This window comes from Monosiga brevicollis, genomic scaffold (assembly GCF_000002865.3).
Source record: "Monosiga brevicollis MX1 MONBRscaffold_11 genomic scaffold, whole genome shotgun sequence".
In the NCBI taxonomy this organism is placed as follows: domain Eukaryota; class Choanoflagellata; order Craspedida; family Salpingoecidae; genus Monosiga; species Monosiga brevicollis.
The window spans coordinates 786275-811419 of NW_001865048.1; the positions used below are offsets into that span (position 1 = coordinate 786275).

The following is a 25145-nucleotide window of genomic DNA, read 5'->3' on the forward strand; positions in this document are numbered from 1 at the left end:
AATCCACACGTGCACCAATCACCCCGCCCTCGCTGCTGCCCCCACTCTGGATTGATCGGCGCGCTGTCTCTTGACGTCGTTCCAACAGCCAGCGCGAAAGAAAAAAAAAATGTTGCAGTCTCGTGCTTCATGAGCGGTAGTGTGCTTTTTGATACACTTGAACTTGAAGTTGCTCTCTCAAACTCTCTCTCTCTCAAACTCTCTCTCTCTCTCAAACTCTCTCAACTCTTCTCTCTCAAACTCTTGACTCTCTCTCTCTCAAACTCTCTCAAACTCTCTCAAACTCTCTCAAACTCTCAAAACTCTCACAAAACTCTCTCAAAACTCTCTCAAAACTCTCTCAAACTCAAAACTCTCTCAAACTCTCTCTCTCTCTGTGCAATGCTCGAAAGAGATTTGTGGTGTTGAACAAGATCTGAAAAAAGTCCATGACAGTGGGGTTGAGGGCCGGAAGGAGGGCGAGTCTCTGGCCTTGTTTGTAGCAGATGAACGTGTTGACGGGAGACGGGAGGGCTGTTTAGGGTAGAGGCTTATGGATTAGAGAAACGGAGGCTTTCCTGGTGGTGTTGGGCCAGTGGCCAGGCGTGGCAAGGCCCTGAGAATCTCGTGGCTCGTTGGCACGACATGCATGCATCCAGGGCAATGGCGCTCCTCCTGCTGTTGGGCCTCGTCTTGGGGGCTCGTACCGATGAGGACTTTGCCGCCAACATTATCAACAACCTGCAGCGCCCATCTGTGCGTTGGAAGATATCAGCTGACCATGGCAATGACGCTGCTGCCTCACGACACTGCGAGCCCTGATCTTGTCTCACTCGGCTGCATGCCTGCGGATAAGCGCAGACAATCAATGACGCGTCGGCACCTGCCAATCCTACTGCACTTGCCTACCAAAGGTGGGTCTGCCTCGCTCTGTCTGAACCCATGCATGGACGCTGTCAGCAAATGGTGTACTGCAATCGTGCTTCGACAGCGTGGGGGCGAGCCCCATGGCGATCGCGCCAAATGCTTTTCAAGAACTCTATGCCGACAATCGCGACCTTTGGGGTGACTGTTCTCCAGAGGTATGTGGCCGTCTCATGATGGTCCCCCTGAGCCAAAGTCACCTCCTCCGTTTCATCATTTCAGCCCAACCGCTCTCATCTCAGCTGCCCCCGGGCCCCCTCCCGATCTTGCCAGGATGCCTATGTCAACTACATGCGTTCGCAGTCAGGCAATGTAGACTCGGCGCGACTCCTGATGGAATTCTCAATGGTACCCTCGGTCAAAACCATGGGATCTGATCTTCACACAGCAGCGGCGCGTGGCGACGAAGAGGCGCTGATGGCCCTCCTTGACGTTGAAACCGGCAGCAGCCTGGTCGACCCCGTCAAGATGGATGGCACCACGCCTCTCCTTACAGCAGGTTTGGACCTGGCCCGACTTGCCCTTGTAGGACATGCTTAACTGCATCTCGCTCACGCTGCGCAAACACGCAACCCTTTGTTCATGTCCTTTTGTTCAGCCATGCTGGGTCAATCACGGACCGTGGAACTCTTGTTGGAGCAAGGTGCCGATCCCGAGAAAGGTCAGTCGACCATCCTGTCTGCTAACCAGCCGCTCTACCGCACGCACAGCTTGGTTTCTGCTGGATGCTTAAGCCATGTTGACCCTGTTTGACGATTTTTACACATTCATCCTTAGTTGGCATGAATGGAGCCACGCCCCTTATGGTGGCAGCCAGCATGGGCCATGTGTCCGTCCTGGAGCTGTTGCTCAACCATGGTGCCAATCCCAATACCAAGCACAAATTTGCTGGTTCAACAGCGCTGCATTTTGCCGTTGAGATGGGCCAGGTTTGTGGTGATTCTGATTGAATTGAGCCATTCCCTCGTGCTCTAGCTTTCCTCCGCGCAGTCAATGCCAGACGTTTGAGCTGAAATGTCCAAACCCCTTGCTAAATTTGAATTGCTGACCCAGATTGGGGCCATTGAGCTTCTCTGTCGCAAAGGCGCTGATCCTGAAAGCGTGAAGAGCAATGGAGGCCGACCTCTGCACGTGGCCGCGGACGCCAATCAATCAGCTGCTACACGCACCCTCATCAAGGTTCGAGGCCCAACGGGGCCCATACCTGTCCGCTGGCAAATTCACTTCCGCTTGGTGTCTCATGGTAGCTACTCGGTGACCGAATGCTCGCCTACGCAGATTTGCCATGCCGATGTCAACGCACTGCTCCTCGGAGACACCACCGCCATGTACCTCGCCGGTGCGCGCGCATGCCAAGCACCGTGATCTTTGTACCAATCGCCCTGCTGTGTCTGACATCGCATGCTCGAATAGCTCAAAAAGGGTTTACAGCAGTTGTGCAAGAACTGCTGGCCAGTGGCGCCAACCAAAATTTTGCTATGCCCGAATCGGCTGACACGCGAGCTTTGGCTATACCATCGAGCGAGTCGGTCGTGGGCGCAACCGATACGCCAAAATCATCCGATGAGGAGGAGGAGCTCTTTCGATGGTCCCGTCAATTTCTCCAGCAAGGCTCTGGTATGTCTGAAGCCCACTCCAAGTTCCCCAAGACCACAGCTCCCAACACCGCTCGTCCTCGTGCAGCTCCTTACTATCTTTGTCCCACGGCTACGACGTCAAACTGCAGATCCATCTGCTGCGGGGTACGAGGCAGGCAATGGTGCTACAAGCTTGCACGCTGCCGTCGAAAATGGCCATCTAGAGGTTGGTGCGCTGTCTTAACACGGATGCACATTCCCCATACCATTCCAGAAGCAGCTTGCTCGGCTGAGTAGAGGGGACTCATTTTTTAACGGATTTCATACGCCCGCTGTCATACGCCCCCGTGGCTGCACCGTTCAGACTGTCAAGCTACTTCTGGAACACGGCGTTCAACAGACCAACTCGATGGAAGGCGCAACACCACTTTGGACCGCTGTTGGTGTGTGGACAGTCTTTGTCATGGTGTCGCTTGGCCTGTGTCTTTCATACTGTCGTACATGATGCTGATGTGCTACATTCACCAAAACCGCATGTTATAGAATACAATCGGCCAGAAATAGCCCGGCTTTTGCTCAGCCATGGCGGAGACCCCAATGTCCCCATGAAGGGTAGCGGCAACAATGCTCTCTGGCGAGCACTCATCGCCCGTCGGCTTGAAGTGTGTCATGCAAAAATGCAGGCATTCTGGTCGACATGATAGACAAGCTCCTTCATCCAACAGCAGCAGCTCTTGTGTTTGAACTCATCCCTGACCTGCACCCTCTCGACCTCAGCTTGCCGCCATCTTGCTCGAAGGTGGTGCCGATGCGAATCAACCAAACTTTGAAGGCTGGAGCGCGATGTACTTTGCCTGCAGCCTGGGGTGGACGCAGGCCATGCAGCTACTTATGCGGTATGCCCGTCGTACAATGCGCAGGCCTGCCGGTGTTTTTGTTGTCATTGTTTGGCTGTTGGGCGTTGTGGCTCCGAATTTGTCATTGCAGGCATATACTTGATTCGGAATTTGGCACGCACGCGCAGATTCGGTGGCAACCCGTTTGCACCGGCTCGGGACAACTCGACCTGCTTGCACATTGCAGCCGAACAGGGCCACATGGCCATTATTACCGGTCTACTAACGCTGCAGCCCGCGCTGGGCATGGAAGCAGTTGGCGCTGACCAACAGGTGGGCCACTAATATTCTCTGTGTGTCGCATTTTATGTGTGATACTTTACTCTTGTGTCGCGGAACTTCAAGACTGATCGGCGCTTGTGGCATAGACCATGTTGCACTACGCATGTCGAGGGAATCGCGTTGATGTTGCTCGCTACCTGCTTGAGCGGAATGCCCAAGTGGAAGCCCGCGTGGCAAGCTCCGGAGCCACCCCCTTGATGCTTGCTGCTCATCATGGTAGTGCTGCGCTGGTATGTAGTTGGACCAAAGTTTTACACCCGTTGCTCAAAGGACCCTTCCGATTACAACCTCATTTCAGCGTTCAATGTCTAGGTCAAGCTGTTGTTGGATGCTGGTGCTGACGTCAATGCCACCTGCAACTCACAATTTTATCGAACCACTGCCTTGTACATGGCCGCTCGCCGTGGCCAGTGAGTCGCTCCAGCCCCCAGCAACTTGGGCTGCTGCTTGAACTGTCTTTCTGAATGCCTCCACGAGTGCTCAAAGGCTTGGACAACCTCTTTACCCTTTGCAGCTTCGACATCGTTCAGCTACTGCTCCAATCCGGGGCGGCGATTCACATGCGATTGACAACGGGAACTTCACCACTCTTTGTGGCCGTGGAGAGTCGCAGCCTGCAGGTGATGCGTCTGCTCCTTGAAAAGGGGATCCGCGTAAATTTACGTGATACCAAGGGCGCGAGTGCTCTCCACCTTGCTGTCAAGGTGAGTGCGATTCGGGCTTTTGGGACCCAGTGACCAATCGTTTGTATGGCCGTTGAGCTGACCAGATCATTCACTCGTGTTTTCATTCGCCTGACCGGGCTTCAGACCAATCAAACGACGGCTGTCGACCTGCTTCTGCAGCATGGTAAGTGGCACAGCATAGGCCTGTCCTCTCATCCATCCGTCATGAATTGCTAACGCATACGACTCTGTTTCCCCGGGCAGGTGCTGATCCCACCGCGCGCGCTCGAGACGGCGATAGCCCCATCCATATGGCCTATGCCAACCGCAACTACAAAGGTGAGTTGTGACTCGTGTTTGTCAGGCACCACGGCATACAAAACCGTGCATAATCGGGGATTTGACACTAACAATGTCACGCTTGGGCACTGATACCCCTACCCGACTGTGTGGGCGCTAGCCGTGTCTCTGTTATTAGAACATGGCGCTAGTCCCAATGCTGTTGGAACGCATGGCCGAACCCTGCACGAACTTGCAGAACTTAATCGTGATTTTGCGCTCATCAAGCTCTTGGGCCACCATGAAACCTCATCACATTCCGAATTGTAGCACGTCCTCTCTCTTTCAGTTTCGAGTTTGCTTGAGTAAATTTCGAAATGGAGCCTGGGATGGGAGGAAAAAACCTGTTCTTATGGGAACTGCCGAAAACAAAGTTAAATTCAGAGCAAATCTTGAAATGTGATGAATTTTTTTAGCATGAGCTGTTTGTTAACAAGCTTTCTTAAAGCTTGGATGCGCACGAACAAGCCCTTGTAGGCTCAATGGATGAACCTGTGCTTATCCCTTACACCTGTGGCCTGACCATTGAGCACACACCAAGTTATTTGAGCCCAGGTTTTTAAGTTTTTTAAAGGTGAGAACATTGAGGAAAAAAACAAAAAAAAACAAAAAAGCTCAAAACGAATAGCTGCCTTGCTTTGAGATGCAGCCCACATCACCAGCTCAGTACCCAAGAAGATTCAATTAAAAAGATATAGATAGCATGGGAGAGCTCTCTTGGTCAAAGCTCGGTAACAAACAGTGCTATGTACATGATGACTCGGTCGTAATCGGGGACGAAAAAGGCAGGACCATCATCCCTATGTTGAATCATATCACACGTGCACTTCGGCTCGTCTGGATTTCCTTCAGGCTGCCGACTCCACAGGTAACGGATGGTGCTCGACGAGCAATGAGTCACGAACAGGGCCTTAACCCATGTCGATCTGCTGAGGTGCTGATAACCTTGCTCGAAAGTTGGAGAGCGTAGTAGAGGAGTCCTGTTGCAGAATCAAGCTTCGTCTGAATCGAATACCAAGGCGCCCACGCCTAGGTGGTTTGCTGTTGGGGTCGGCATGGCCTGCCAGTCAGGATCTGCCCGGTAACCCTCCACTAGCTGGGGGTAGAGGTGCCAGGGTCCAATACGTCTGGAGGCCAAGCACGAATTTGATGCTAACAAGAGGTCGCTGGAAAGTTGGAGCATGGTTGTGCTGCCTGCGATGGCACGCCTTCTGGGTTGGGGACCGGGTAAGTAGAAGATGCAGGCTCCCCGACCCCGGGCCCTAGTTTTTTGGGCACGCCTTGCTCTGGTGGTCGTCGGCGAAGCAGTGGTAGCAAAGACGATGTTTTCGAGCAAAGTTGTATCGAGCTTGCTTGTCGCTTTTGTCGAGCTGGGTGAACTCTTCAGAATTGCGGAGCTTGGCTGGAATACGGAGAGCTGGACGGCTGCGGGAGCTGGCGGCACGCTTGCTAGCCGGCTTGGGTCCGGAGGCCGAGCTAGTCGTCGGCCCCTTGGGCGCCGTCCGGTTGCTTGGCACGCTGAAAAGAATATCACGAGTCGGGACGTAACCATCGAGAGCTTCTGCCACGACTTTAGCCAAAGTCGACGCCGAACCAGATGTAGCCTGGTGTGCCGCAGTGGCGAGGCGCTCCACCAGTCGACTGCAATTGCACTGGCGCTGGAGCTTGCACAGCATCAGGACCTTGGTCAGCATGGTGTATTCAAGCGGTTCGTGCTGAAACATGCAATCCACCGCCTGTACCCACTCATCGAATTCATCGAGTCGAGTAAAATTGCTCGTCGAAGCGTCCAACATTCGGGCCAGGGCGGCGACGCCCAAGTGAAAGCCAAACTGTTTGCGCAGGTGGGCTCGAGCCTCTTCCAAGGACGTTGGGGTTGTGTCCGGACTTGCAAAGCCGCGGTTCAGGGTACTCTCGAGGAAGGGTACCATGACATTGTCCCAAAGAGGGTACCAGGCCGTTGCTAGGTCTGTCTTGAGCCGGTGGCCCATGAGCATGGTCACGGCAATGTAGGCCGAGAAATAGGGATCAAAGCCAAAAGTCTGCAGGCGTTGCGACTTCTTCTGGACTTTAGTTCGGAGGCCCTCAATCACGTGCGCGGCAAGCGGAGCCGTTGTGGTCGATGGGTCATGAACAGGTTCCGCGGCAGATTCCGTATCAGGTTTCGTGTCAGGTTTCGTGTCAGGTTTCGTGTCAGGCTCCTCCAATATTCCTTTGCCAAGGCACCGAATTGGCTGGTGGGTGTGCATGACGATGTTGACCAGCGCAAGGAATGGGAAGGGCGGTCGGGCGATCGAAGTTTTCAATCACTACCATTTCAGGCTCCAGGGCGCCTGGAGGCCAGTTTTGGGTTGCGAGGAAGCGCGTAGGTTTGAGGAAGCGTTTCGAGAGCCGTCCGTCGCTCCGTCCCGAAAGCTTTGATGGTGTCTTGAGGTCAGTTGAACCAGCTGCGATCGGCAAGCATTCACAATGACCAGACCAGGCTGTAGAGCCGAGGATAGGGAAAGTGCAACCCACGACCGCAAAGAGAGAACAGTAGTCACAAGCTTATCGCCCCAAGGCAGGTGCCAGGGATCGCGGGGTCTTAGTGGGGTTCACACGTTTCCGTTTCGACGAACGCTGGGTGTGTGCGAAAGCAGTGGGAGTGCTCAAATGCGTGGAAGGAGCGCAAACAAAAGCTCAAAATGAAAAGCTGCCTTGCTTTGAGATGCAGCCCACATCACCAGCTCAGAACCCAAGAAGATTCAATTAAAAAGATATAGATAGCATGGGAGAGCTCTCTTGGTCAAAGCTCGAGAACAAACAGTTCCTATGTTCATGGCGACTCGGTCGTAATTGGGGACGAGAAAGGCAGGACCATCATCCCCACATATATGCTAGAATCATGTGGCCTCATTTTTAACGGTAAAAGGGGTTCACACGTGTACTTTTGGCTCGTCGGGATCTCGTTCAGGCTGCCGACTCCACAGGTAACGGATGTGACAAGGAAAGCTTTTTGAGCAAGGGCGGTTGGAGCTGCAGTAAGGCTGCGGCTGCTTCCATGGTACGGCGCCGTGGCTGCAGACGGTGTCCGTTCACAGTCACGAATCCATCCGTGTCTTTATCCAACAAGTGGTGCACTACATTATGACTTCGCAACAGAGACAAAGCATATGATTGGCCCTGGCGATGCCGCACCAACCAGGTTCCCTCTTGGTCAGCTTGAGAGAGGCGTGCCTCGGTCTCTTCACGCGAAATCTTTCCGTGAAACCATGGTTGTGCAGTCAAGGCTTGATGTTCGCGCACACAGCTGGGAAGATCTTCGACAAGCCAGCGCTCAGAGCGCAAGGGGGCCAGACAAGCGCGTCCAGGCTCGCGTTGCAGGCGCAATAGCACCTGGCTCAGGGTTTGGGCCCCCGGTATAGGGTTTTGATTAAAGCGCAACTCACCACCCTGCTCATCCAACACATAGTGGGCAACTTTTGCATCGCGAACGAGCACCGATGCCACGAAAGTGTCATTGTTCGTACTATGGCGCAAGAAATAAGAGCCAACAGGCCGGTCGAGCAACATGCGCTCCACTTTTTCGCGAGGAAGGTCTTCCACATATGTGGGATGAGCCTGCACTTGAACAGCGAGCGGAATCTCGCGATCAGTAAAGCCATACACCTCTTCTTCAACGTCCAAGGTCTTGCTTGCCCCTGATGCCATCTGTACAGGTCCTGACTTGAAAACGCCGTACTCAGCATTGGCGTCAAGGTCATTCTCACCAGAAATAACCTCCGGTACTGTTCGAGGAAGTGAGCTGGGGACATCGTAGGTGTCTGTTGATGAATCCTCGCGTGGTGCCAAATTTGAGTGTGGAGCATCAGGAACGGCATAGGCCACCTCGAAATACGCTCTGCGACGTATACCCTCGTTTGGCTCCGAGTAATCAGTTGAAGCGGGTGGATCGGAGCTCAGCACAGCGTACGGCGTATCATAGGTTGACTGGATGGAGAAATCATCGACAATGGAAGTGGCATGGCTGAAGGTTTGATGATGGGAGGCCACAGGCTGCTGATATCCATCGATATCTTGGGCTAGGGGCATGGACATGGCCGTCTGGTCTCGGGCATTGGGCGAATCATACAACTCCTGCTGCCCCAAGCCGCCGGGTTGCTGATAGCCCTCGCTATCTTGGGCAAGGGGCATGGTCATGGTCACGGGCATGCCGGTCTGGTCTTGGGCATTGGGCGAATCATACAACTCCTGCTGCCCCAAGCCACCGGGTTGCTGATAGCCCTCGCTATCTTGGGCAAGGGGCATGGTCATGGTCACGGGCATGCCGGTCTGGTCTTGGGCATTGGGCGAATCATACAACTCCTGCTGTCCCAAGCCACCGGGTTGCTGATAGCCCTCGCTATCTTGGGCAAGGGGCATGGTCATGGTCACGGGCATGCCGGTCTGGTCTTGGGCATTGGGCAAATCATACAACTCCTGCTGCCCCAAGCCACCGGGTTGCTGATAGCCCTCGCTATCTTGGGCAAGGGGCATGGGCATGGCGGTCTGGTCTTGGGCATTGGGCGAGTCGTACAAGCCCCATGGCTCCTCATCAGAAGCTACCTCATCAAGGCTAAAAGTAAATAGGCGGTCGGTATCACTTTCCAACGAGTGCGCGCCGTTGCCCTGTTCAAGTCTCATTCGTTGCTTGCCATGCTGCCGGTCGTTAGGACCAGCGCTGGCATCCTGATCATCGATTGTCTGATACATTTCAAGCGAACTCTTTCCCGACATACTAGGCCTGTAGGTCGGGTTGATCATCATCGCATGCGTTTGTGGCTCGATAGGGCCAAGAGGGGTTGCCAGTTTGGCGGGATTGGTTTGCTGGCGACGACGAACAAGCACCACGCTAAGAATGACTGCCAACAGAACAACTGGGATTGCAACTGCCATGGCAAGAGTTGTGGCTGCGAGGCCAGAGCTTGCCGCGGTCGATGTGTTGGCGACGTCTACATCAGCCACCTGCCCATTGGCGCTCAAGCGATCCCGCACACGCAAGACGTACGCTGTTGCCGGTAACCACGCCAACGTGTTCTGGTCTCGAACGCAAATATAAAAGTTTGTCATCTGCTCTGCAGCTAACCAGCGTCGCTGGAGCCGGCGGCGTTCGGTCGTCATGCTGACCAGTCGCCGGGTACCGGGCTCCACATTGAACATGGACGTGTCATGATCATCGGCTGCCACGCGCCCAACCACAAAGACGTACGGTTCTCGTAGCACGTTGCGTAGCATGGTTTCAACTTCGACTGCAGTCGGCGCCGAAGCCAAGGGCAGGCTCATCGTCACCCGCACAAGGTTGGCGGCGTCTGGGCGGGAGAAAGGTTGCACAGTGAACAGCTGGACTGCCGTGGCCGTGTTTCCAAACTGATCACGACAGGTGTAGTTAACGGCATGGTCGCCTGGCGCTTCAACATCCACGTTGTTGAGTCCAGACACACGCATATATACGGTAATGTTGCCGTCGTGGTTGTCCAAAGCCTCTGCCCAGCTCACGGGCACCCGGGTGCCGAAGATGATATCTGCTGCGTGAGGGTGGACTGAAATCACGGGGGCCACCTGATCTACAACTTTGACCCAGCGCGAGGCGCTGGCAGTGCGACCGGCCCCATCGGTCACGTCATATTGCACAAGGAGCTGCGTATTCACGGGGAAGGCTGCAGCAATGGCGACAGACCAAGGAATGCCGCTGGCTTGCAGGCGTCCTTCTGCTTGCGCCTCACGTTGCGACACTATCCGATTCCAGCTTTGATTGGAAGCCGGTAAAAGTTCTCCCGGCTCGGCACCCGATGGCACCTGCTGCAGCAATTCTCCTTCAAAATTGTAAACGCTGATAAGGTAGCAGAGGTGGGCAGTCAAGTCACCGTCAAGCGCATCATTGGCCGTGGTATCATCAAAAAAGCGCGCGTACTCATCACCAAAATTGACGAGCTGGACATCGCCTGCAGTGGTGTTGATTGTGGGACTCAACGTATCTGTGATTGTGACCGAGCGCTGTGCCGTGGCCAGATTGCCCGCCTCATCCGTTGCCGAATATGAGACCAAAAACACACTGCCTGCGGGCGCGTGCGAGTCGACCTCAGTGAAGGATTCCTTGGACAGGCGCGCCCAGCGCTGTGCTTGGTAGGCATCAGCGGCGGCAGATGTCAATACGGACCAATCGGGAGTGGCGCAGCTCACACTGTGCGGGCTCTCCCGTCCTAAAGATGCAAGCTGAATCTCCACAACATCTGCGTCCAAGTTGCCGTCAACACGATCCGAAGCGGACCACGGCTGCTCGTCGACCCAAGGCGTCCCGCCGGGCCAAGTGCTGTTTGTGACGTTGATGATGGGAGCTGTTGTGTCCACCAAGATGACGTTTAGAAAACCAAAGCCGGTGTTGTCATTGTTGTCCGCGACGCTTAGCTCGATAACAGCACTGAATGGCGTGAAGGGCGGCTGCAGGGGCAAGTTGCTCACATTGCTTTGCAAGCGTTTTTGCAGGCCGCTTTGAACGTAGTTGTCTGCCAAGGTATACCAAGTATTCTGCAGCACGTAGACTCCCTCTACAGGGGCAGCCTCCAGGGTCAAGACATCCTGGGTGACGTCGACGCTGGGTGCAGTGGTGTCCACGACCGTAATAATGCGCCCCACCGAGGCAATGTTTCCAACCACGTCACGGGCAGAGTATGTGAGAGAGTAGTTGCTTGGTACACCTTGAGATGGCCTTGACTCATAGGACCCCGAAAGGCTGACTGCCACTGGACCATCCAGCAAGTCTACAGCCCATGCGCCTGGGTCAACAAAGTCCTGGCCTGCTTCCAAAATGAACGGGTTGCTGCCATTGAGCTGAAGATTTGGGGCCCGCGTATCCACGATCAACAGCGTCCGTGTCGTTGAGTTGATATTTCCCGAGCCGTCCATGACGGTGTAGGTAAGCAGGATGCGAGTCCCGCTCGGTACTGCGGTGCTGATCGAATCTGGTGCCGGGTTCACAGTGACAGTATTTGAAAGGTTGCCTTCAAAAATGTCCCAAGCTCGCCAGCCAGGTTCTGAGTACTCAAAGGAGGCCTCAACCTGAACAAGACTTGATCCACGCAATTCAAGTGCCTATACAAGGCGAAAACCAGGAACACCGCATAAAGCCAACGAGTCAAGAAACGTCAGGGCAAGACTGGTAATGGGCTGTGGAGGTGCCGCTCAGCTATCAAAAGACACACAAAACACAAAACACAAAACAAAACAAAACAAATAAACAACGCACCGGTGCCAAGGTGTCGGATATGACTACAGTACGCTGAACGGGTTCGGCCCATAGACCTTGATTGTCAGCCCTTGTTGCCTGGTAAGTAATCAGGCTGGTGCCCAGCTGAGCTGTGTCAATTTGTGAGGAGGCATCACTTTGTACACCAACCGACGCATCAAGAGCATCATACAAGTCAGCCATCGGGTCAATGAACGGAAGGCCGGCTTCTTGATGCATGGGGTTGTCACCCCGAAGGGTGATGTAAGGCTTTTGGCCTGACAGCACTTCCACGGTCAAGATGGCCCAAGCAACGTTTCCAGCAGAGTCCTGGGCGGTGTAATTGAAGGTCTGCACGCCTTCTTGAGCTACATAACATGCATCATACAGTGCGACGTAAGGACGTGTGCGCGCGTGCGTGTGTGCGAACACCATCTGAGATATTCAATAGTTCATCCGCAGAGAATAGGCAGCCAAGTGGGCATACCAATATCTAAACTATCATCCGTATTGGTTTCCAAGGGACCATCATAAGTGTCAGAGGCCGTGACGGCCGGCAGCGTGAAAGACATGTTGAGGACTTCAGTAACCAAAGGTGAACTTGGAACATGTATGACAGGCGGAGTAATGTCTGATTTGACATGTAAGGGCGTGCGTAAGCAAAGAGGGCCAGACAGCCGAAAGCAGGCCCAGAGGCAACGGGGTCTCCTTGGGCACACCGAAAGTCACGTGGCAACCAGCGCCAAACAAATAAGAGCTGGGGTAATACCGCACGTACCACGACACGCCGTGCGGTTGGATAGAACCGTCAGGCCAACGGCACACGGCCAGCAGTCACCACTCTGCGAATTGGGCTGATATGTCCCATCTAGGCAGGTTTGGCAGTAGGTGGCCTGCTGGGGCGCAAAGGAGCCTGCTGCACAGGGCTGACAGTCGGTATTGGCGGGTTGGGCAGAAAACTTGCCCGCTTCGCAGCTCTTGCAAGAAGCTTGGGCTGGTGCATCGCTATACAGGCCGGCACCACACGGCAGGCACTCGGACACCAGCTCACTGCCCCGGTACTTGCCTGCCTCACAGGTGAGACAAACGCCCGGTGTACCGGGCTCAGAAGATAGAAAGGCGCCTGAAAATTAACAAAGCAAGGCAGAGTCATGGTATCATGGTAAGGATGGTAACAATGCCGATTCGACATCCCGTCGCGAAGCAATCGATCGATGGGCCATGCAAGCGCGGCGAACGGAACGTTCAGATTCATGAACATACCTGCATCACACTGCTCACAAGAAGTTGCTCCCATGGTAGAGGTGTAATATCCCTGATACGCATCGCATTCTTCAGTAGTCAAGTCCAAGCAAAATCAAAAGCAGTCAACGGTTGAGCGTGGAATGACATGCGTATCCTCGTTGAGGGATTTACCAAATGATGGAGGGAAGTACTTGAGCGAATAAGCAAAGGGCAAACTGCCCACCACGTGCTCATACCTTCGCAGCTTGTGCTCGCTGGCACTGAGGTGAAGGTGCCATAGCCACAGACCTGGCAGCCCTGGCCCACGCCGATGCCCACCTGACCAGCCGGACAGTCTAGTTGCAACGTACAAGCCAATGTTGTGAGAAAGAAATTCACGCCTGATATATAGGCAGGGGAGCCTAATGTATTGTTTGTGGAGCCGGCAGGTGAAGCGACTTGAAACAAGGCAGTATCAGACCAAGGCAGGTGTCCGAGGTATGGTTGGAGGCGTTCAGATATTGGCCTGAGACATGGCACAACGGCGACACGAACAATGTGATTGTGAAATCACTTTCACGTTCCGGGCGCAAAGAGGAGCGTGTTTGTCAAGCAGGCCAAACCGTTGGGACAGGCAACGCAAATGCGGTCCGCTGTGGTAGAACTGGGATTGCTCACGCGGCTGTTGGCATTGCACAAGTTGGTTTTTGCTGTGCAGGTGGTTCCCCTAAAGTCATTTTGGGATTGATAATACCCTATTATGCATGCCGCTTCAGTGAGCCAGCGCACACATTGCTTTCTTGCGGCTGGGAAATTCTGATCGGAAAAAAAACAAAAACAAAAAAAAAACAAAAAAAACAAAAAAAAAACAAAAAAAAAAAAAAAAACAAAAAAAAAAAAATAAACAAGCTCGTAAAGCTCGAATGGGATAAACGAGCTAGCTTCCGGGTGCCGTGCTAGATGGTGGAGGGCTACCATGCTTACCTGAAGGACAGGATGCACAAGAATTGTCGGCGGAGGTGGAGGTGGAGAAAACAAGTGCAAAGCCAGCCCCGCAAGTCGTGCGCTTGAGTTTGCATGTCGTCTCGCTGTGCCAGGCTAAATCTTGATACCGGCCAGCCTCACATGCGACACACGTGTTGTCAGCAGTGTTTGTACCCGAAAGCGCCAGTGCATAACCAGCTCCACAGCCAGCGAGCTTGGGCTTGCAGCTGGTTTCACTGTGCGTTGTCAAGTCCTGAAAGAACAAAATGCCCTCGCACGCGATGCAAGCATTGTCCATGGTGTTGGTCGCAGAATATTCCAACCGCTGGCCAGCACCACAAGTCGTGGACTTGGGTGTGCATGTTGTCACGGTATGACCAGACTCGTCGATGAACTCATTCTCGGCGCAGGGAACGCATTCGTTGTCTGCCGTAAGGGAATTGGAGGCGACGAATCGATGTCCGGAGGCGCAACTCGCCCTCTTGGTAATGCAGGATGCGAACACATGTTGCGTCGCTTCCTGATATGTGCCTGGTACAAAAACAAAGAGGGAGCGGCACAAGGTGGCGATTGATTGGTTTGAACGAGAGTTGAGTGCAAAGTCAGGGAGCGTTTGCAGACTGCTGCCTTGCAAGCAAGCCAAATATTGAGATTTACCCGCAGGGCATGCCGCACAGCTGTCTTGGTCAGAGACGAAATATTGCCCTTGATTGCAAGTGACCGATGCTGTTGAGAAGAAAACGACGTGGCCGAGTCCCAAGAGGTGGCGTGAGTCAATGCATACCAAAGTCACATGAGCAGACGGGTGATAGGGTTGCTTACCAACAGTGCATACGCCGCTCTTTCGAGCTGGAAGAACGACGGGACAATTGCCAGAACACGTCGCCTCTGAAAACGGTGTGCAAACGGCAATAATTTTAGACAGCACATGGACCAGGTGCAGCTTTGAGATGATGGGCTCACTGATATGCATTACGTACGGTTGCAGTTGTGGTCACAATTTGAATCGCAGCTGTCCCTGCAATTAGCACCCCACCATGCGCAGTTTGAATCGCACCATTCGTTGCAATCTTCGTTGCAGCTGGAAACCGAGTCGCAGCTGCAAGGCGGCGATGGATGCAACATGGGATGAGCCATCCGTCTGAACGGTTTGAGCTGTGCGTCGAAACCTGTTAGCCCTTGCGCGCAGCATACTTGGCAGGTATGTTGTCCTTGCTCACGCCAACAACGCGGCGGGCACGGGCTTCAGGTGTCAGAGTCAGAACGTTCTTGTAATCAGAGGCAAGATGCCAGAGCAAGCTGTCCACGGGACGCTGGGGAATTGGCCAAACACACACACACACACACACAAGAAAAAAAAAAAAAAAACCAAACAAGAAAAACCAGGAGGCGTAACGTGTAACGTGTGAGAGTGGCATCTCGACAATCAGGACCCCAATCAATACTTCACCCCACACTGCTTCTTTTGGGCATTTGGAGAGCACGCGTACGTACTGGAGAGAGTAAGGTTGCTAGGCGCAGCATATCAGCGGCCAGCTCTGGAAAAGTTTGGCTGGCCACAATGTCCATTTGTTCGCACCACTCGGTCCAAGCGGCGGGTTGGGTATGGTGTTGTTGCAGGCACTGGGTTGTCAGTCGGTCACGCAGAGTACCACGTTCGCTTTTGAGTTGATATGTCATGTGGTAACTGGCAGTGCTGTTGTCGGTCCAAGCGTGATGGACCAGGGCCCGGGGTAGATAAAGCAAATCACCCGCATGGAGCGTCAAATTCAAGCACGACATGTTCTGCAACTGTTCGTAGCTGTATGACGTGCAGCCTGTGCAGGCAAAATGGGTTCATACAAAATTGAGGGGCATGAAGCTGGACATCATCAGGTCTGAGGTCAGAGCCGCACCCGTTGTGACCGGGCGGCAGGAAGAGGGCAAAGTGCAGCTGGAAACGGCCATGCAGACAACCTTGTGGCAAAGCAAACCCACCTTGGAAGCTAGAACGTTCGAATTCTGCGAGAAGAGCCTGCGCGCCGTGGGTGCAGTTTTGACAGGTAGTATTGGTGGTCGGCACGCATATTTCCCAATGTTTGTGACCGGCGAGTTGATGCACAAAGACGTCCCCACCGTCAGTGTGGGGGTCCAAGGCACGGCCACCGGGCATTGTGGCGTATAAATGTTGGGTCACGTCTGTGTCGAAAGCTGCGCGCAAAGCGTTCTGGAAAGGGTCAGCTGCAAGGGGAGCAAGGCTGTCTCGCAAATCTTCGTCTAGCTCTTCTGGGTAGAAGATGGCCGATGTACCAGCTTGACGAGCAAAGAGCTGTGAGAAGAGTTGGCTCCAGGTCGCTACACGACTGTCCATGGCAAAGCGAGTGCCGTTTTCGCGAAGACGGAGGATGTCGTTATCGCTCAGGAGTTGCAAAAGCAGGGGTTCGTCAAGGAGGTTTTCCAGCTGGGTCGTGAGCTGGGCGGCGCTAGCTTCATCCGAGGGGCTGGCTCGATAGAGCTGATGCGTGGCCTGGTAATTGGAGGCAAATGTCGCCCAAGGTCCGAGGCGGGCATCTAGCATGGATGGCCATGTGCGCGGAGGCAGCGTGTAATGGGACCATGACCAGTTCAAGTGGGGACGGTCCAAGCCACGATCGTTCGCCTCGACCAGGCGCCCTAGCGATATGCCATGAGCTCCGGGTACATCAGCGAGTAGCAGAGCCAAGGCCACCACGACAACTCGCGTCGAAGCTGCATGGCTGCCGCTAGCCATGTTCACCGGCTCGTGAGATGTGTGCCTGGCAGCGGCAATTGCGAAAAACGTCCAACCAGCTTGCCGATGGCCCGGGGCAATGTGCCGCGCCGAGCCTTCAACCAGCCTCCAGTTGCCTTTGCCGGAGCAACACGCAGTACCACAGCCAGCAGGTCAGAGGTATGGATGGATAAAGTAGTGATCGACCAATCTATTTTTTTTCTTCTTAATCCAGACCAAGGCAGAGCTGCTGACAGTCAGCCAGTGCCTGCGCAAATGCGGGTGCGCATGAAAAAGGGAAGAGAGAGAGAGAGAGAGAGAGAGAGAGAGAGAGAGAGAGAGAGAGAGAGAGAGAGAGAGAGAGAGAGAGAGAGGTGTCGCGTGCGCGCGCGCGTGCGAGAAGAGAGAAAAAAAATATGGCAGCGAGTCTGACATTTGCACAACCATGTCTGATGCGTGTGTGTGGTAGATTTGGCTTGTGTGCCCCTTTGAAAGGGGCTTACATGTATAACCTGTGCAAAACTTTGGAGGAAGGAGGAGTAATTTCGCTTTTGATGACATCAGAGAGAGAGAGAGAGAGAGAGAGATTGGTAAGAGAGAAAATTTAAAAAGAGCAGAGACACAAAGGAAAATTGAATGTGAGAGAGAGAGAGAGAGAGAGAGAGAGAGAGAGAGAGAGAGAGAGAGAGAGAGAGAGAGAGAGAGAGAGAGAGAAAGAGTTTGAGAGAGAGAGAGAGAGTGAGAGAGAGAGAGAGAAAGAGTTTGAGAGAGAGATGGCATTGTATCGAATTGGAGTTGTTGCAGCCTTAGGGGGCACGTGCATGGTGGCGTATGGCGAAGAACAAAAAAAATTGCGAAACAGATATTTGGAACGCATGTTGAGAACATGTTCGAGCTCCCTATGTAGGGGGCGACTGTGGGCTAAGGAAGACGTGGGTGTGCGGAATGGTTTGAAAGAACTAGAGTCAAAAGGAAATAAACTGGCGGACCAGTGATGGTTTCGAATGCGAGTATGCTTAAGGGTTCTTCTATGGAAGGCAACGGCACGTGTCGGGGCCGAGTCACAGGTAGTGTAAAAAACAAAAATTCCAAGCCTTCTCCGTTGAAAAAAAAAACAAAAAAAAAACAACAACAAAAAAAACAAACATGCAGCAGCCACAAATGCAATCAGTCCAGATGGGGGCTAGAAGACGGAGGCTGCTTATCACGGCGTTTGTAGTATGAACAAATGAGCAGGGCCTGGCACCGTGCAGGGCAAACTATTAAGCTAGAGATAATATTCTCAGCACGATGCCGATTCCGGCTCCAATAAAGGTGCGTTAAGGTCGTCACCCTGGGCCTGCGCTGGCCTCGACAGCTCAACTGGTGCCGGCGCCTCGTGGCCAACGGCGTAAGAACCGAGGTACAGGAGGGGACCAAACAAAAGGGTGGCCCCTACGCTTGCGCCCACGTCAATGTACAGGAGCGTATTCAAGCGTGCAAAATTATCGTAGGCAATGCCAAGGGCCTTGGTGATGGGGGCCGTGATCCAGCCAGCGGCCGAGTCACCCACATCCATAAAGGCAATGTATAGTGCGTAGGTGGTTCCAGAGGTGCCATCGTCCACGGGACAGGCCTGCGTGGCCAGCACCAACCCGGCCACAAGCGCCAGCTCGGCCACGGCTTCAGTGACAATTGTCGTGCCTATGGCGTAGAGCAGGCTGTGGCCTTCCGTGCCTGCAATCTGGCCACCTATCCAGGGCGACCACATCAACGAGACGAGCGAGGAGAGGCCACTGCACACCAGGAAGATCGTCACCAGACGCGAGCCTTGCATGCGCGATAACGTGGTGTAGAAGGCCGTCGAGGCTAGGAGAGCTACGCACGAGGACACGATCTCCAGCGTCTGAATGTAGCATTCGTGCTCGGGCCACACGGCATACTGAAAGCTGTACAGGGCATCTGCCGCCGTAGGGGTTGCGTTCATGACAAATAGCACCACGGCCGGCCATATGCCGGTCACGGACGCCAACACGCCACGCATCGTGACGGTACGCTGGCGCAGCTTCAACAGCACCAAGCCCAGCACCACAGCGTTGATGGCTAAGACGACGTAAAGGAAGATGAGCCAGCGCGCATGGTTCATCAGGTCCTGACACGCACTCCAGACGAAGAACAGCATCAGCGAGGGCAAGATCAGCTCCACTGTGGGGAAGCGTCCATTCACGCGCCCCGACAAGGGATGCCCACCATTGATGGTGAGATCTGATGAGTACGCAATTGCGTCTGAATCATCCTCGATCACACTTCTCTCCTCCTGAGGCCGGTCAGCTTTGTTCAACATCAAGGGCGTGGCGTCCGCCTTGGTGCCCACGCGCGGATCCGGCACGTAGAAGCCCAAAAACGCCACGCAAATGCCCACGAGCCCGTTGAACATGAGAATGGAGCGTGAATTGATGTGCGGCTGGCTACCGTGGCACGGGTACATGGGCAGGCCCACCAACAAGGCCACCAGGGTGGCCAGGTTGCGCACCGTGGCGGCCGCTGCCTGCAAGTGTCCAGCATTGGCCATGTTGCGCTGGGCACAGTCAAGGAGGGAGAGGCCCAGCAACAGTTCAGCAAAGGCATTGGTGGTGGTGCGCATCAAGACCAAGCCATAGGCTCCACTGGTGGTATGCACAAAGTGGGAAATGATGAGCCAGCTCACGGCGGAGAGCGCCAGGCACGCAATGAGGTAGGGCTTGCGGCGTCGACCCGCAATGGGCAGGCGCTCAGATATCCAGCCATACAACGGTTTGAGCGTCCAGGGAATAAAGATGCAAGCATAAAAGTTTGACTGGTCTGCCACTGGCATTTGCAGGTCATTTTGCAGCCAGTCCCCAAAGGCCGTCATGGGAAAGGATTCGAGAAAGGAGGTAAAAAAGTAGAGCACCAAGATGGACCAATGCAACCCATTGGTGTTGATGCGAAAACGCGCCAGCGCGCGCGAAGCCACACTCATGACGTTCCGCGACTGAGTAGAAGAACTGTTGGAACGAGGCGGGCTAATCCGAGCTCGTCGACTTGAAGATTGTCGCCACCCGCGCCTCGTGTCACAAAAGCGGCAGCTTGCCTGACGGTTCCGCAGCTGCACTCCGGATGTGCTGATAAGCGCGGCTCAGTGCTAAACTCAAGAACATGGAATACCAAACAGGCCTATACACGGAAGCGCAAACAATCAACAGGCTCCACCAAGCCCAAGCACAGGAACTACCCCGGAGAGCGCGCGTGTGTGTGTGTGTGCGCGCACTCAAACTGAGCCCCTGTCACGCTCGAGTCAAAAAACAACTCAAGTCAGCTCTGATGATGACACGTGAACCCCATTTCTTTTGCTCCTCTCTTATAAAATAAAAAATGAAAATCTGAAAGTGTGTGTGTGTGTGTGTGTGTGTGTGTGTGTGTGTGTGTACAGCAGCGATTAGAAATAATTTGGATGCTTGCTTGGGGCTGGGGGTGTTCGAGAGGCGTTTGTTGGTTAACATGTAAGAAGGCAAGGTGAGGCCGGAATGGCGGGGGTGGTCAAGGCTTGGCAGAGCGTCTTTGACAGAGCACGTCGGCCAGGCATGATTATGCGAATTTAGGGCGTCAATTAAGGGCCGAAGCCAATCACGGTGGAGTGCGTTTTGTGTACTTCACCTGACGAAAGAGGTGCTGCAAGTGGGCGCGTCGATCGGCACGCTCACTGGCAATTCGCTCGTCCTGCTTTCGAGCAAGGGGCAGGCGAGTTAGAAGCGTGCTCAGTGATTGACACAGCACATCCAAACGCGCTACGGGGCTCATGTAGACGGGTACTGGATCGGGCAACGGCTTCCGGGGGGCAAAAAGGCGTTGTTGGGCCGTGCGCAGACGATCCTGCTCCACTTGTGCGTGAGCATCGTGTACCTGCTGCCGAAGTCGAGCACGCCGGGCCTCCTCTTGTGTCCACGCCAATTGGCGTTCAGCAAAAGCTGTTTCTGCTACTATCCGCTCCTCTTCCTGAGGGGAGCTCACTTCGGCAGTCAATGGGCTTGGCCACCAATCCAAGCGTGTGCGTAGTAGATCCACCGCAGCAGCCAGCGTAGTGCAACCGGTGTCGTGCTGCTCAAGATGAAAGGTGGCCTCCACTTGTGCATCGACCCGCGATAAGTCGGCTCCCTCAGCCTCCCATTGACTGGTGGTGATGGCGCTGCCTGACAGAGAGGCCACCTCTGACAGAGCCTCGGTGGGCGCTCGGCGTACCAGACGATAGTGCCGTTGCTGGCCCTCATGCACAACAGACAGAATAAAGTGGTCATTGGTCCGCCGTCTTGGGACACTGCGCACCAGAAATTTACCCTCGATAATGGGGGGCGTGGCCAGCAGCTCTTCTGCGCGCTCTTGATTCAGTGATGCAAAGAAAAAAGCCGGCATATCGGGACTCGATGCAGGGCGAGCATCTGTCGGTGGTGTCAACGGCCGCTGTGGACGCAGCTCAGGACTGATGTCCGGCAGCGAGCCAAACCACGTCGCAGCGTAGTCGCGTTCCCACCGTGCCACGGAAGCCGCGGCGGTCCGAAGGGCTTGACGTCGGGCTCCATCGTCAGCGGGTGGGGTGCAGAGCGCCGCAAAGCGAGGGCCCACGGCAATCAACATCCGCCGCTGATGGGCAAGCGACGATGAGGAGCCGGTGTCCAAAGATGCGAGAGCTGAGCGCTCTTGCTGAAGGGCAGCAATGTGGGCCGAAGCTTCGTCTGGTAAAACGCCAAGTTTGGATGAAGCTGAGGCCAGCACCTGGAGCGCCAGGGCGGCATCGGGCACCACGTCCATGTAGCCTCCATCCTGGTGTAGCGGCTCTGCCACACCACTGGCTTGCAAAGGATCAAGGGGTTCAATGTCCTCTGCATTGTCATACTGACCATCCGTCTGGTTGTCATTCTCTTGATGTCCAGTATCGGCCGTGATTGCCACCATAGGGGCCGCTGTCGTTGTCGTCGTTGTCGTGGTCGGTGTTGCCGTTGTCGGTGTCGGTGCTGGTCTCGGTGTCGGTGTCGGTGTCGTTGTCGTGGTCGGTGTTGCCGTTGTCGTCGGAGCAGATGTGGTTGCTGAGGGCAAAGTGCCAACTGAAATCCGCCGCACCAACGGCACCGGCCACCAAGGATGCTTGGACTGCAAGAGAACAACCACCTCGTCCAAAGTCACAGCCTTGGTCACCTTCTTATTCACAACAAAAGTGCCACCGGGTTCAGATTTCTGCACGAGATGATGTGTGCACTTGCCGTGATAAAGCACGGAGATAATATATCCACCTCCCTTGGAATGTCGTAAGAGATAGACACCATCCATCCCCGCTGCTTCGTGTTCCACCAGGGCAGCTGCTTGATCCTTTGACAGCACGCCGTGGACGTCTTGTTCAGCTCCCGCTGCTGGCAAAGGTGCTGCCGCTTTTGCCGCAGTTCTCGCATCCGGCAGAATTGTGGGAGGGTGTCTTGATGGTTCAACCGTGGTTGTAGCTTTGGGGGCAGAAGATGAGTCGATCGGCGATACAGGAGGCGCCACGGCCTTGATCAGAGGTACGGGCCAGAATGGCTTGGCGTTGCGCAAACTCTCCACCACCTAACAGCCATCATGCGCAGTTTAAGATGCTTCACTTGCAATGGAGGCCTGCGCAAGCATTCGCCCATTGACCCTGCAATGGCTTGGCTATGCGGTCATTCACGTGTTGCTGTGCTCTTGCGCAAGGCTGGCCCATCAGTCAAAAACTCACCTCGCTTAAATTGCTAGCTTCGACGGTCCCTTTGTTTAAAGCGTAGGCGTGGCTTCCGGTCTTGATTAGCAGATGGTGGGTCGGCTTGCCTTTGTAAACGACAGATATGACCGATTCATTGAGGTCTGCGTTTGCCGTGTTGGCTCGTGCTCGGATCAGAAAGGTTCCATCCTCGTTGCCGCAGGCCTGCAAGCGAGCTGCAGAGCGTGGTTGGGTGTGAGCAAGGAGTGGCTGCTTGTCCCAATCGCCGCCCTCCCATGAACAAGCTCCGTCACCCTGTGCCGTGAGTGCAGTTCACACCTTCCGCTGTGGCTTTGTCCAAGTTGCCATGGTAAAAATGGCGAAATGGCGATCCTTGCAAAGCTGGTGTGAATGCCGACGTGGGGCTTGCCGGCATGATGGTGGCGGTGGTTGGGGGTGCAGTGGAAGATAGAGCTGGAGGCGCCAACTCTTCAACACGGGCAGGAAGGGCGGGAACCGAAGCAGCATCCGGCGTGTGGTGAACGAGGGTGGTTGACGATGCCTGACGCACCCATGATATGCCGTGCACGGCGTGCTAGGGATGAGATGCGAGCTCGAGGCAGCTCAGCCGTTGTGTGCGTGCGTGCGTGTGTGCGTGTGTGGATGGGGCACGACCCACCTCTGTCTCCTCATCTGATTGAATCAGCTGTTGGAGTGGTACTGGCCACCAAGGGTGGGCAGTCTGCAGCAGCTCTGCAATCTGCTCCAACGAGGTGGCAGTTGTTGTGGTTTGGTTGATAGTGAAGGGGTGGCCCATCTCCATGCGCGTGCACAAGTGATGCGTGGGTTTGCCTACAGCAGAACGAGCAGACGTGAGGTCCTGCAACCTCGTGTCTTGTTGTGACTCGCCTCCATCGAATCAAGACCCGCACCTTTGTAGACAATGACAATGACGTAATCTTTGTCACTGTCGGCGTGGCGCCGTCGGAAAAGAGCCGTGCCTTCAGCCAAGCCGGCCTGCCCTAAACGCGCTGTGGAGTTCGCGAGCCATTAAAAGGGAGTCAAAACAGGTTTGCCCCTTTTTTTAAACCTTCTTCGAGTTCTTGTTTTGTAGTTGTATGAACAACCGAGCAAAATGCCAGAAGCACGCTATACCCTACCTTCGGCCTCAGTCTTGGTGAGATTGATAAAGGGCTTGATCGGACCACTGGTACCCACGGGGGTGTTGGTGGTCGCGCCAGACACGGGGTTCGATGTGCCTGCAGGTGTTGGTGATGGGACAGCTATGGGGGTATGCAGTTGCACGGGCCAACCGGTTTGCGGCTTTGCCAGATGTGCAATGACCTAAGGGCCCTCCATCACATACCAGCGGTCCAAATATCGGGCGTGAGCCCTCACAAATGGATACAAGAAAGAGACGGACCCCGGATTGAACGCGTCAGAATCAATGTCTGAGGGGAGTACCACAGCGAGCGATGAGCCGTCGCCGTAGAGCTTGCCATTGACGTGCCAGCGACCTTGATCATCCGCTTGGCACAGATGATGAGTGGGCTTGCCTGCCAAGCACAGCTGGAATGAGGCACCTATTGCCAAGCCAAGCCAAGCAAGGGCGCACCGAACAAACCTCTAAAGTTGACACTGAGGACAAGCTTCGATGGGTCCGCGAGTGCGCGTACCAAGAATGCGCCATCGGGCTGGTCAGCCAGTCGTGCTAAGACGCCAGAAGTTGTTAGGGTTAGTTCACGGGCCGATTCAAGCACAGATGGGGCGGGGCGCGAGCGAGCAGAGAGGCTTGTGCACGGGCCTGACCTTCGACGTCGGAGCGATCCAGGTGGCCATGGAAATAGTCTAAATCAGCTGCCATCTTGTGCAGCACCCTCCCATTCGGGCAGGCGAAAAGCTTTTACCCCCAAACACCAGCCAATGTTCTGCAAGCGCGCTCTCTCTGCTGCATCGAGCTTTTCAGTCTGTCTGGCGATCCACCCACCGCCACCAGCAGCAGCAAAGGAGGTAGGCACGAAACTGCATGCATGCAATGAAAAGTGCCTCAAGTCGATAACAGATGTTGTCAACATCAACGCCAGCGATGTAACCACGACAGCAGTGAGCAGGTTATTGCGCTTGCCCATGCGACAAAGTGCCGACGGCAGCGCACCCCGTCGTGCCTGCATCCTCGGCCGTGGAGCGGCAGCAGTCGTACGCAAGCGCCCAGAGTTGTGGGCGCGAGAAAAGGTCGGAACTAAGCTACAGACCGACACGCCCAGGCGCTCTCACACACCATTGTGTCGCTGAGGAGTCGCACGTGAAACTCATTTTTCTTCTCTCTGCGCACCGTGTGTGTCCCACGGCTCCACTTGAGCCTGGACCTCTTGCTGCTGCTGCTGCTGCTGCTGCTGTGCTCGCCTGGGCGCCCTTGTGTTTGGTGCTGTTTGCTGCCATACGGGGTTAGTGAGGCCACAGACACATTGGCAACCCTCAACTGGATTCTGCAAGGTTGGTGTTGAAAGCTTGCCACTGCTGGAGTTCTGACACCTCCGCGCCCAAGGGTTGGTGCATCATGACGACCAAGGGCTCCCATTTGCTCTTACACCAGCACTTGGCTTGGC

At 54.7% G+C, this 25145-nt stretch overlaps 4 protein-coding genes across 4 annotated transcripts; all 4 read right to left on the reverse strand.

The window, feature by feature from the left end:
* Window positions 1-5924: 5924 nt before the first annotated feature.
* MONBRDRAFT_25777 (uncharacterized protein) lies at window positions 5925-6911 on the reverse strand (the record flags this gene model as incomplete). Its single annotated transcript, XM_001746194.1, has 1 exon — window positions 5925-6911. One exon carries the CDS (start codon window positions 6909-6911, stop codon window positions 5925-5927), a length of 987 nt encoding a protein of 328 aa, XP_001746246.1.
* Window positions 6912-7611: 700 nt separating this feature from the next.
* MONBRDRAFT_25778 (uncharacterized protein) lies at window positions 7612-17285 on the reverse strand (the record flags this gene model as incomplete). Its single annotated transcript, XM_001746195.1, has 15 exons — window positions 7612-9632; window positions 9822-11769; window positions 11924-12270; window positions 12390-12533; window positions 12681-13025; window positions 13166-13234; window positions 13384-13548; window positions 13608-13652; window positions 13750-13881; window positions 14285-14641; window positions 15091-15209; window positions 15305-15423; window positions 15605-15927; window positions 16088-16616; window positions 17076-17285. The coding sequence occupies 15 exons, from the start codon at window positions 17283-17285 to the stop codon at window positions 7612-7614; spliced, it is 6873 nt and encodes a 2290-aa protein (XP_001746247.1).
* A 113-nt stretch (window positions 17286-17398) lies between these two features.
* Window positions 17399-19818, reverse strand: MONBRDRAFT_32574 (uncharacterized protein; the record flags this gene model as incomplete). Its single annotated transcript, XM_001746196.1, has 2 exons — window positions 17399-17643; window positions 18171-19818. 2 exons carry the CDS (start codon window positions 19816-19818, stop codon window positions 17399-17401), a joined length of 1893 nt encoding a protein of 630 aa, XP_001746248.1.
* Window positions 19819-20462: 644 nt separating this feature from the next.
* Window positions 20463-24978, reverse strand: MONBRDRAFT_25780 (uncharacterized protein; the record flags this gene model as incomplete). The annotated part of the gene is made up of 9 exons (XM_001746197.1): window positions 20463-22427; window positions 22579-22775; window positions 22879-23101; window positions 23219-23391; window positions 23472-23570; window positions 23700-23798; window positions 23963-24122; window positions 24447-24510; window positions 24872-24978. The coding sequence occupies 9 exons, from the start codon at window positions 24976-24978 to the stop codon at window positions 20463-20465; spliced, it is 3087 nt and encodes a 1028-aa protein (XP_001746249.1).
* Window positions 24979-25145: the final 167 nt, after the last annotated feature.